General features: G+C 36.4%; 1 protein-coding gene across 2 annotated transcripts in view; it reads left to right on the forward strand.

The window, feature by feature from the left end:
• The window catches only part of OPA1 (OPA1 mitochondrial dynamin like GTPase), a 91,814-nt gene that overhangs the window by 20,987 nt on the left and 58,148 nt on the right, over window positions 1–12,679 (forward strand). Inside the window, exons 7-11 of one of the 2 annotated variants that reach the window (XM_081087875.1) lie at window positions 597–707; window positions 5,920–5,973; window positions 8,840–8,944; window positions 10,883–10,969; window positions 11,606–11,719. In XM_081087875.1, the coding sequence (XP_080944001.1) occupies window positions 597–707; window positions 5,920–5,973; window positions 8,840–8,944; window positions 10,883–10,969; window positions 11,606–11,719 (471 nt within the window). The remainder of the gene's footprint in view (window positions 1–596; window positions 708–5,919; window positions 5,974–8,839; window positions 8,945–10,882; window positions 10,970–11,605; window positions 11,720–12,679) is intronic. The other variant, XM_081087876.1, reaches the window with a different exon arrangement.

Raw genomic sequence — 12,679 nt, forward strand, 5'->3', positions numbered from 1 at the left:
TACTTAAATAATAATTTAATTAGTAAATAAACAATTATGTATCCTCTATTCAGTCCTATGAGAATTGTGGTTGAAAATTAAGAGATTTAGGCCTATAAGGTCAACACTTATTTAAGAACTGTTTCATTTTTCCTCTCATATGAATCAAGTCTAAAGTATACACTAGTTCATATTGGCAATTCAAAAATAAAGGTTGAGGTACTTGTTTTCTTGAGTTTTCTATTACTAAGAAATTTAGTTAATTACAATACCACCTTCCTTGAGCATTCCGGTTAATCTGGGTTTTACTGTAGATTGATATTATATATCTGGTTCATTTTATTCAGTAGTCACTTACTGCATTTTCCTTTTCACTTTTTAAACTATGCTGTTTTATATTTCTGAGACATCTAATTTTACTGAGAGGAAAAAAATGGAAATGTGGTACAGAGCCCAATTATATAGTGGCTCTAAAGGCACATAAATGTTTCCATTTTTTTTTTGTTATATGCTTTCCATTCCTCCCTAACTTACATTTGTTCCTTTCTTGTGCCCTTTGGTTTAACATTGTTCTCCTCCCCAATTTTCCTCTTCTCCTCATTGTAAACTCATGGCAGGGTCTGCTTGGTGAGCTCATTCTCTTACAACAGCAAATTCAAGAACATGAAGAGGAAGCACGCAGAGCTGCTGGCCAATATAGCACGAGCTATGCCCAACAGAAGCGCAAGGTGATGGATGGTTTAAGGGGGCTACTGATGTGTTCACATTAATCAGCCATTTCTACCAAGATCATGTCTCCTTAATCCATTTATGGACTCCAATAATGAGAAATTATTTTTGACAAAGTAAAACTATGAAAGATACATAATACAAATATGTAACTTTCCTGGAGAGGGTAAACATACCCAACATATATATTTTCTAAAAATTAGATTAACTGTGAGGGTCCATGGAAGAATAATAAATTATGGTTTACTTGGTTCAGTTATTTAGTCATCCTAAGTTCTTAGCCAACTTGTCTACTTAATTGTTCTCCAAGTTTTTATTTCTAAAATGAAAAGGATTACTATGAATGACCATGTTAAATTATTTAAAGAATGAAATGTATTTGTTTTAGGTGAAATGGATCATCAGAGAATGGCTTTATTTTTTATAAAAGAAAACAATTTTGATTTAATTTTTGGGCATAGTTATTCTTTTTTTGGGGGGTGGGGGTTAATCCTCACCAAAGGTTATTATTTTTTTCCATTGATTCTTAGAATGAAAGTGTGGGAGGGAGTGGGAGAGAGGAAGAGAGAGAGAAACAGCAATGTGAGAGAGACATGTCGATTGGTTGCCTCCTGCATACACCCAACTGGGGCCCTAGCCCCTTTGGTGAGAGGGCCAATGCTCTAACCCCTGAGCAACACCAGCCAGGGCAGCATAGTTATTCTTATTCAGGTTGATAAACTCATTGCATAAAGTTTAACCACATTCATCAATAAAGTCAGCACAAGAAAGTTTTACCTTGGACCACTGAAAGAACATTAGAAATCAGATCCAATTCTGTTTGCTAAAGAGCAGATTCTAATAAAAGTCAGTGTAAGTCTGTACAAATATTTAGTTATAGGTACAATCAAGAAGTCCTTAAAAATATGCTTTTGGCTGTTAGATGATCGCACAGTGTAGATCCCAAGCTTAATGTTCTAAAAAACCTTTCAAGATGAAATGAATGTAATGATTTAAAGTTATATTCTGATGAAATCAGCTGGTTGTTAAATATCAGAAAAGTTTTAAAGTTATGTACAAATCTTAGGAAGAAAGATTCAGTCATGCATATAATGAGCTTCCTGTAGATTTTAGTATTGGAATCAACCAATATTATGATTTAGTGCAATACTCCTGCTAACTAACCTTGTCTCATTTTGGTGGTTAACACTTAAGAGCACTTATCACAGTTTCCTTTATTTTTTCAGTGTCGCTTCCTGGCTTTTCTCAATTCCATGGCTGTGGAATCACCTATTGTATGTGTTTAGCTTTTAGTGAATGGATAACCTAGGTAGATAATAGAAAATAAATTATTTTTCTACTTTGTTAAATTAAAGCATGTATGTTACCAAAGAAACACTTATGCCATTTTTTAAATAATATCTGTAGTTCTTACAACAACACAGATAAATTATTTTTTTAAAAAGATAAATTTTTTCTTATTTTAAATGGTGCTTTAGCATTCTCTGTTCTATATGCTGTTGAGAGTGCCATTTAAATATTCTAACAAATTGGATGCTAAGGCTGAGCCTTAGCTTTGTTACAGAAGGAAGGGGAAGGTGTTACTCCGTTCTGGTACGTTGTTTAGAAATATGAATATAGTTCTAGTTAAAAGTTATTCTTAAATGTTCATAATGGTAAAATAACTTGAAATGAGTCCTGTAGATCTGACATTTTCAGATTTTAAGATATGGTTTAAGGTTTTTGTTTTTTTAAATCTGATGATTTAAGGGCTATTAGTAGTGAATACTGATTATTTCCTACATTGCCAAAGGTTAATGCTCATTTGAGGCCTACTTGACATTTTTCAGGCATAGTGATGTTCCATTTCAAATATTTATTGGGTTATCCAATAACTTCTATGCCTCACTTTCCTTGTTTGTGGAATAGTGACTGATAGGACTGTACCTTCATCTATTTTATTACATTGCACAGTGGATCGCCAAATCATGGCTGTCCCTGCCCACTGTGAAGTTACCTTGGGTAAAAGTAAATGGGACTCTAAAACCATTTACACTCTTCTGTAGTAAGAGCGCTCTTCATTATTCCCCCTACTTTCCTAAAAAATAGTTTCCTTACTGTACCTTCCATACTTTTCCCTTATAGTTAATACACAGATGACTTTTCAGCCATTCACCATAATCATCAAAATCCTAATTCATAAGATTCCTGTCAATCCAGGCATTTGATGTTTACTTGAGGTACAAAACCACAGCTTTTTGTTACTTTTTAATAATTCTTTAATCCTTACCTTCTTGAAAATATAAGTAAGGCTTCATTTTTTATATCATGCTAGTAGTAGCAGCTATAAAATTCCCCTTGTATCTCCTGAGCAAAGGAGCTCCTGCAGGGAAGGTACATTAAAACTGCCTTTGGTAGTTTTGCCTCCTATGAATATGTACACATACAAAAGCGTTTTTGAGGCTTTGATATATGTGTTTTGGTATTTCAGAATGGCCACAATGGCTTAGTAGGGAAAAATACTTAAAAATTTAAAATCAGGCTTGGTTTTGTGAGGAGCTAGTAAAGGTTTTTGTCTTTCAGCTTTAGCTTGTTTCTGCGGAGGATTCCGCTCTTTCCATCAGTTTCACAGCCCTGGAATTGTAGAAAAGCCCTGGTTTCAAGACCATTGATACCCATTTCTGTCAGGGTGAGTCGTAAATTAACTTCATAATGCAAACTGAATATATTCAACGGGACAAGAACTTATTCTTGTCATAAGGAGTTGAATTTTATCAGTAAAGTTCATCAAAATAAAATATATCCAAATTGCTAGTTAAGACCTTAAATAAGCTAGTCTCTTAAGAAAATATTTATGAGTATCTTCTCATTAATACTTATTTACCTTGTTTCCTAGAAAACATTAGGTGTAATTCTTGACTTCACCATCACTTGTCTTATAATAAAACATTAATTTTTGATGTTTCAGTAAGCTAAACAGATAGAAGGTAAAATGGTGCATGAGTTATTCCTAACAATCATGCCAGAGGGCAAAAGATAAATCTACATACTCCTAAAAATATGAATTTATAAAAATCTTAACAGTCATGGTACTTAATACTGTTAGCATAAAGATTGTGTTTGTAATATTCTAATAACCTTATATCCTTTTAACTTTTTGTATACCCTTTTTATTTTACCAAATTACTAAGATAATCTTTTAAGCCTCTGGCTTATAATAAACAGTCTAACTTTTTGGTCTAATTGTATTTGTTTCTTAATTATTGCCCCATTGTGTAGAGTAATGTTGAATTTTCTATTTAATTTAGGATATATTGCATGAAATCATTAAATATTCACATTCAAACTAAAACAGTTTATACTAATACTGTTTATATATTTCATACTAATTTAGCTGCAGTTGGATGAATATTTAATGGAACAAAATAAATCAAAGTACCTTTTCAAATGAATTGGGAATTTAATCTGCATAAAAAAAATTTTTATGACCACATTGTTACAGTGTGATGGCATGCCTTATGATCGAAATGTGGAATTATTTATTTCTCTTTCGGCCTTCAATATTTTGTTCTTTGGGTTATGGGCTCCTCTCCAGCTTTCTTGTTTCCTCACATTTTAGGAGACTATTAATAATTCTTGCCCATGCTACACAAACACACAGTCAAATGAAAAGAGTTTCTATCCGTAAGTCTCTACTTGCTATACAGGAATGAGAAAACAACAAAAAAGTTTGCTTTATATTACCTTTTTTCTAATTAAAACATAGTTAGAGATTTTTAGGCATAGGCTTTTAAGGAAAAAATAATATGTACCTATTACTTCTAACAAGCATTGACATTTATAAAAAATATTTTTAATTGATTACAGAGAGGAAAGGAGAGGGAGAGAGAGATAGAAACATCAGTGATGAGAATCATTGATGGGCTGCCTCCTGCATGCCCCCCACTGGGGATCGAGCCCACAACCCAGGCATGTGCCCTGACCAGGAATCGAACCGTGACCTCCTTGTTCATAGTTCCATGTTCAACCACTGAGCCATGCCGGTTGGGCGTCATTTTTATTTAAAAGAAGTATTTGGAGAAAACTTTGAGAAAGTATTTGGGAATAGGAATTAAAATCTCAAATTTATTGCATGGATTAGAATTATTAATGCCTTCTTGAACAAATCATTTAAAATTTGTTCATATACATTTGCTATCATGATGTCTTGATTGCTTAAATAGCCAATGAATAACAAGGTTTTACATGAATTTTAATCAGATTTTTGTGTCCTATGAAATAAATTCATGTTTGCAAATTTTGATGATCAGAAATTAGATATTTATTTTGAAAGACTGAGAATAACAACTCTGTACCTCACCAAGGAGTCAAAACACAGTTACGTGGATTTGTCATAAATGACATCATTTTGATTAAAATTAATCATTGTGTTTGATATTTAGAATTGTATTGTGACAACTTTGAAGCCTGTTACACAATAAAGTTCTTTGTTGTTTTGGATATTTTACTTTAGAACTATTAATATTAATAACAATTTGAAGTAGTTTCTGCAATACCTGTGGATCTTGTCCTACTTTTGTTTTATGTCCAAATTAATTTTAGTTGCTTTACTTGACTTCATTGCTACTGATGCATTTGCTATATTATGTGTTAACAGATCTTGCACTAGAACTAAATTTAAAAACAATCATCTGGCTCCACTTATAGCTCTGAAAATGCAAGTAGTTCTTTGCATTTATTAAATACTTCCCTACTTACAGAATGGAAATGGATAATATTTGCTTAAAATATACACTATGATCAATGAACTTTTTCAGTAGCTGTAAATGATAACATGTATCTAACTTCCCAAAACACTTTTCTGTAGGGCTGTCAATGCTTTATTTCTCCATGCATCCAAGTGCCTGTACTTGAGCACAAAACAAGCTGTGAAGAACATAGTAACCATATATGTCTAATTTTTCTAACAAGCCATTCATAAGAAATGACTAGAATGGCAACAGGAAATGATTGCTTTTTAAGGTTTTTATTTAATATGAAATTTAATGAGTTCTTCTTATTGATGAATATAATTTTTTTTACTTTCTTAAATATCATTTGATTTAAAATTGCTTTGATTATGCATATAAAATCAGTTTTTACTCTTAAAATACTTAAAAAAAAACATTTAACTTATAGTGCATCCTATATAAACCTAATTCTATTCAAAATTAATTTCTTTTAAACATTTAGGTGACAGACAAAGAGAAAATTGACCAACTTCAAGAAGAACTTCTACATACCCAGGTAATTCTGATGTGTAAGAATAGCCAAGGACTTTTTCTTATCTACACTAATAAAAGAGAAAAATGGTAATTGGTGTACGGCGATACCGTTTTCATTGGCTAATCAGGGCTATATGCAAATTAACTGCCAACTAAGATTGGCAGTTAACTGCCAACAAGATGGCGGCTAATTTGCATATGTAGGCACAATGCAGGGAGGCGAAAGGGAAAGCAGGAAGAAGCCCCCTGCCACTGACAGTGATCTGAAACCCAGGGGGGATATGATGGTCCCCTTGCCCAGGCCTGAAGCCTGGGTCAGAGGCGTCAGGCTTGGGCGGGGGGTGGAGCAAGCGATCAGAGGGAGATGGGGGTCCCCTGCCCAGGCATGATTCCTGGGCCAGAGGCCTCAGGCCTGGACGGGGGCCAGAGCCAGTGATTGTGGGGAGATGGGGGTCCCCTGTCCAAGCCTGACACTTCTGGCGGAGGCGTCAGGCCTGGGCAAGGGGCCGATCAGGCGATCGGAGGGTGATGGGGGTCAACGCCTGAGGGCTCCCAGTATGTGAGAGGGGGCAGGCTGGGCTGAGGGACACTCCCCCCCCCCCCCCACACACACACCCAGTGCATGAATTTTGTGCACCGGGCCCCTAGTCCTATATAATAAAAGGCTGGCCACTGGTCACTGTCTGCAGAGTGATCAGTGGGGTAATTGGGCCTCTGCTCACACCCGCCTTGGCCTGGCACCGCCCACTCACCTCCATCATCCCGCCACGGTCTGCTCTCATTGGGGCCCATTGGGGCCGGCAGTGCCTCCAATGTCGCCCTCTGCCAGCAACAGGTCACTGACACCTGCCATGTTCCATGCCGCCCCCTGGTGGTCAGAGCATGTCATAGTGAGCCGTCTAACTCCCAGTCGAGGGGACAATTTGCATATTAGGATTTTATTATATAGGATACTATTATAGACTATTACTACATATAAATGAATAATTCTATAAAAAATGTTTATAGTGGAATCTAACCTATGGGATGGACCGGCTTCTGGCATGGTTCTACCTGTTTCATACTACATAGTTGAACTAAATATTATGCTTTTCTTTAATTTGGCTTACTGTGGACATTCTCTGAGGAGTGAACCATGAGTTCCTGTTATTTTCTATGTTCTTGGAAGATTGACTACAACTTAAAAAATATTCTAGGATATTTTCCATTATAAAAGGCATGATATTATAGATTGAACATAAACATTCTGCTGGTTGTAGGATTGAGTAATTCTTTTTTTCTTTTTTTTTTTAAATATATTTTATTGATTTTTCACAGAGAGGAAGGGAGAGAGATAGAGAGTCAGAAACATCGATGAAAGAGAAACATCGACCAGCCGCCTCCTGCACATCCCCCACCGGGGATGTGCCCGCAACCCAGGTACACGCCCTTGACCGGAATCGAACCTGGGACCTTTCAGTCCGCAGGCCGACGCTCTATCCACTGAGCCAAACCAGTTTCGGCAGATTGAGTAATTCTTAATAGTTTTTCAAACCTTGTAATGCTTAGAGAAGAAATTATAGTGTAAAAACTGAGAGGACCAGTTAGAAAAGGATCACAATTATTTAAGAAGAGTATGTAGCCAAGCATTTATTTTTGACAAAACAACCTGTCTAAATGCTTTGTCTTCTTAAAATCTGTTTTTATATCAGTATTTTAAAAATTAATGTGTCATCTCTGACCACAGAAACTTATCAGAAGTGGGAAGAGTTTGAGCCCTTGACTCATACCTTTCTATATACTCAAAACTCGGACCTTGGATAGGCTACCAGGTATCCTTAATCTCAGATTCCTAACCTGTTTAGCCTTTGCCTGACGTGAAGGCTTAAGGAAATTAATGCAGGTGCAACATTAACTAAAGGGCTTATCACATAATACATGCTCAGGCACTGTTAACTATTATTATTTTACTAGAGGCCTGGTGCACGAATTCATACACCAGTGGGGTCCCTGGGCCTGGCCTGGGATGGCTGAAACTGGCTCTCCGACATCCCCTGAAGGGTCCCAGATTGCGAGAGGGTGCAGGCTAGGCTGAGGGACCCCACTGGAGCACGCTCGGGGCCGGGGAGGGACACGGGAGGTTGGCCAGCTGGGGAGGGACCGCGAAAGGGCTCCTGGGCATGTTGAGTCCATCGTGCTCAGTCCCAATCAGCCGGACTCCAGCAGCAAACTAACCTATGGATTGGAGCATCTGCCCCCTGGTGGTCAGTGCACATCATAGTGACTGGTTAACTGGTCGACTGTCTGCCTCCTGGTGGTCAGTGCACATCATTGCAACTGGTCGACTGGTCAGCTGTCTGCCCCCTGGTTGTCAGTGCACGTCATAGCGAGTGGTTGAGCATCCTTAGCATATCGTTAGCATATTATGCTTTGATTGGTTGAACAGATGACTGGACACTTAGCATATTAGGCTTTTATTATATAGGATATCATTTCAATTAAAACACAAAATAATGTGGGGAATGGGAAGAATTTGAATTTTTGCCAATTTGTCCCTATAATGAAGACTTAAAAATTTTTGATGTAATAGGAAATATTGCTTCATGGAATGTACTTAAGGACTGGCTTCTTTAAATGCTTACATTTTTAAATAATTTAATTTCTTCATTGTAAATACCAAAGAATTTTTCAAATAAAATGCCAAATTATAATAGAAAACTATAATAAAATTTATTGTTTGAGATTTTCATAATTTATTCTCTCAACATTTTCATAGGAGCTTTTTAAATGAAATAATTTATTTTGAATAGTCAGGAGATATGACTTCAGGATTTTGGAAGCCTTTAATTTAGACTTACTGTTATTAACCCATCTTTTTCTAATGTAGTTATGGTATTATTTTGTTTCAGTTAAAGTACCAGAGAATCTTGGAACGGTTGGAAAAGGAGAACAAAGAACTGAGAAAATTATTGTTGCAGAAAGATGACAAAGGCATCCATCATAGAAAGCTTAAGGTATTTTAATTTTATCTTAATTTGTTGGTTCTCAGAACTTTGCGTGTTCATCAATACTAGTGTGTAAGGGACCATAACTATACATGTTCTATCCTCCTTTGTCACCTGCTATCCTTCAGGGATAGGAAGTTCGCTTCCTATATTAGCACATTTTATAAAGTGTAGTTTCCAGACATTGATTTTAAACTATGCCCTTAAAATCTTCATACTTTTACCAGCCATTTCTCATGAATCAGTTTATTTTTCTGAAATACCTAGTATATCTTTAGGCCTATTTTGTTTCTACAGCGATAAAACCAGAATTCTGAGTTGATGGATGTTTATATATGACTTACCATCATTGCCTTATGTTTCCAGTGAATGATTAGGCTACTTTCTTCAGTTTTAAGAAAGTTAACATTTTCTTCTGGAAAGTTCCTTAGGCATTTTATTTTATTTTATTTTTTTAAATATATTTCACTGACCCTTTACAGAGAGGAAGGGAGAGAGACAGAGAGCCAGAAACATCGATGAGAGAGAAACATCGATCAGCTGCCTCCTGCACATCCCGTACTGGGGATGTGCCCACAACCCAGGTACATGCCCCCGACCGGAATCGAACCTGGGACCTTTCAGTCCACAGGCCGACGCTCCATCCACGAGCCAAACCGGTTTTGGCTCCTTAGGCATTTTAAAGAATTTTTGAAAAAGTATATGCTGGTATTGTTATCAGCATATTGGTAATTACCATTATCAATAAAGTAAATCTTATTTCCTACTAAACCAAGTTGTATGTATTAAATTAAATTGGAGTAATTCTTCTAACTTGTATCCCCTATAAATAAACTGAATTTGGGTGTAGCAAAACTTCAATAAGTCATGGCACAGACATTTGGTACCATGGTCCAAAGATATGTAATTGTAGTTTAAGCAACATGTATTAGTAGTTCTGCTCTAAATCAGGATTGTATAAAACAAATAAATAGCATGGCTTTATTTACAGGTTACACAGAGCAATTGAGAAAAGTTATGTCCAAGTGTTAATATATTTTGAAAGTTTATGTCAGAAAAAGTATATTCTGTCATAGAATAAAATGTCAATGAAAATTTAAAGAATTTTTTGTTTATTTCTTAGTGGAGGGATAGCAGTTGCTTCACATTTATTATTTCTAGCTGTTAAGAGATGAGGGGAACTGTAGGCCCTTATGTTGTTTCTACTGTAGGGTTAAAACTTACCTTTAATTATTAAATGCTTGATAGCAGAACTTTTTTCCCAGCCAGTGTATTTGTTCATTTATTCATCAAATACTTACTTGAATCTTGTTATTTGTCAGGTACTGTTTCCACTTACAGAGAGAAACAATACAGGGTGTCTGCCCCTGGTGCTCTCACTTGTTAGCTGTGCAGTTGTCGAAGTATACTTAATCATGCTTACTGGCTTACCCATCTTTTTCGTCATTCTTTCTCCACTTTAATCTTCTTTTCAGTCATTCTTTCCCCGCCCCCCACCTCCTATCTATTTCTATCTCTATCTCTATATCTGACACACCAAATTTGGTAGAAGATGATTTCCTTTCAGTTGGTCATCTAGCACCTTATTTGGCCTTTATGCTATTAATGGTTTTCTTTGTTGGGCATTTAATATTAACTCTTCAATATTAAATAATAACTTCCCTCTTTTACCATTTAGTTAGAAAGTTAGGAAATCCTAAATTAATGTACTTTAATTATCAGTGTATCTCTAAATAAAATAAATTGGATAAATTAGATAAGAAGAAATGAAATTTTATTATATACTGTTTTACTATGACTATGTATTTGCATAATTAGAAAAAAACAATACCATGATTATGAAAAAACATTATGAATTTATCAGCTTTTTTTTCCCTCTTGACACGTCTATGGTATTTTTTTAAATGTTTTCACTATTTAATTAATATAATTTTTTTACTTTTGTAGAAATCTTTGATTGACATGTATTCTGAAGTTCTTGATGTTCTATCTGATTATGATGCCAGTTATAATACACAAGATCATTTGCCAAGGGTAAGTGAAAACTTAATAGTGAAATGGCCCCTTAGCAAAAATTTAGGTTTTAAAAAAGTTATGTGTATGTACACACACACAATACATACACATTCATATATACATATACATACAGATTAAACCAGAGACATATACTTTTTTAAGTATTGAATGTTATTTGAGTACTTTGATCCATTGGTCGACTTACATTTATCTATAACAAAGGAAGGCTGTTACATATTTGGCATTACATATTCATAATATCCATTATATTAAAGTAACTGAACAGTGGATTAAATTCAGCACATGAGTGAAATTTAACCTGATAGAATTGAAAATGTCTTTGTAAAGAGTAAACTAGCTATGAGAAAGACTTGTGGAACTTGAATGATCTGGTTTTAGAAATAGTGGTTTAAATTAACACAAGTTTTTAATAAAATTTTGATTCTACTAGTAAATGGGTCCGATTCATGTTTTGCTATTTATATTTTCAGTATGCATACACGTATCAACTATCAATTTTTTCATGAATGATATTTTTTAAATCATTTAACTGTAGATACTTGAAAAGACTAAAAAATTCTTGGCATTTCAAGTATGTTTAAATATAAGTTGGTATTGAATAATATAAATAAATGTTATTGTTTTTGCCGCAAGGTTGTTGTAGTTGGAGATCAGAGTGCTGGGAAAACTAGTGTGTTGGAAATGATTGCTCAAGCACGAATATTCCCACGAGGATCTGGGGAGATGATGACACGCTCTCCAGTTAAGGTAAGAAAATAGGCCATCTGAATGAAGTTCCTTAGAGCTTTGTTTATTATGTTGAAATGAAGAGTTTTAACTAAAGAAAGAATTGACACGGAGCATTTGGAATTATTCCTATTAGAAATAAGTAGGAGGCACAGTCAGGAAGCCAGTGTAACAGGAGCTTAATAAGGGGAGAGGAGGACAAGGGTGCAGTGGGAGGCCAGGCTATCCTGTTATTAGGCTTTGGAGTTTAGTCTGAGTAAGAGAATAGAATCTTGGAAGTGGAGTCAATAAATAGAGATAATTATCTGTCTTTAATGTAAAAAAAAAGTAGAAAATGGGACAGTAGCAGTTGAAATATGTTGGGTCAAGGGAGTATTTTAAAGATATTTATATGCTACTAGAGGCCCGGTGCACGAAATTTGTGCACAGGTGGAGTCCCTAGGCCTGGCCAGTAATCAGGGCCGATTGGGGCTAGGCCGATCAGGGCCGGGCTGGAGAGGAGGCAATGGTTGCTGGGTCGGGCGCTGAAGGAACAGATGCCGGACACCAATGCTGCCATTGTTGGTGCCCCACCACTGTGCGATTCCCACCTCCCCCCCACCCCCCTTCCCTCACCACCGTGCCGCCACCACGGCGGGCGGGCAGCAGGACGATCGGGGCCTGCTGGCCGGGGGAAAGGACGGCATGGGAGGTTGGCCGCACCCACCTCTGGTTCTCCATCCCAGCCCAGGGGCCAGGTGGAGGGACTGTGGGAGGTTGGCTGGTGGGGGAGGTTGGCTGTGGGAGCACACTGACCACCAGGGGGCAGCTCCTGAATTGAGCGTCTGCCACCTGGTGGTCAGTGCACATCATAGCAACCAGTCATTCCGGTTGCTTAGGCTTTTATATATAGATATAGATGTAGATGTAGATGTAGATGTAGATGTAGATGTAGATATAGATATAGGTATGTTATGATCTGGTTGAGAAAAAAAATGATGC

Source organism: Myotis nattereri, assembly GCF_964212035.1.
Source record: "Myotis nattereri genome assembly, chromosome: 3".
Lineage (NCBI taxonomy): Eukaryota > Metazoa > Chordata > Mammalia > Chiroptera > Vespertilionidae > Myotis > Myotis nattereri.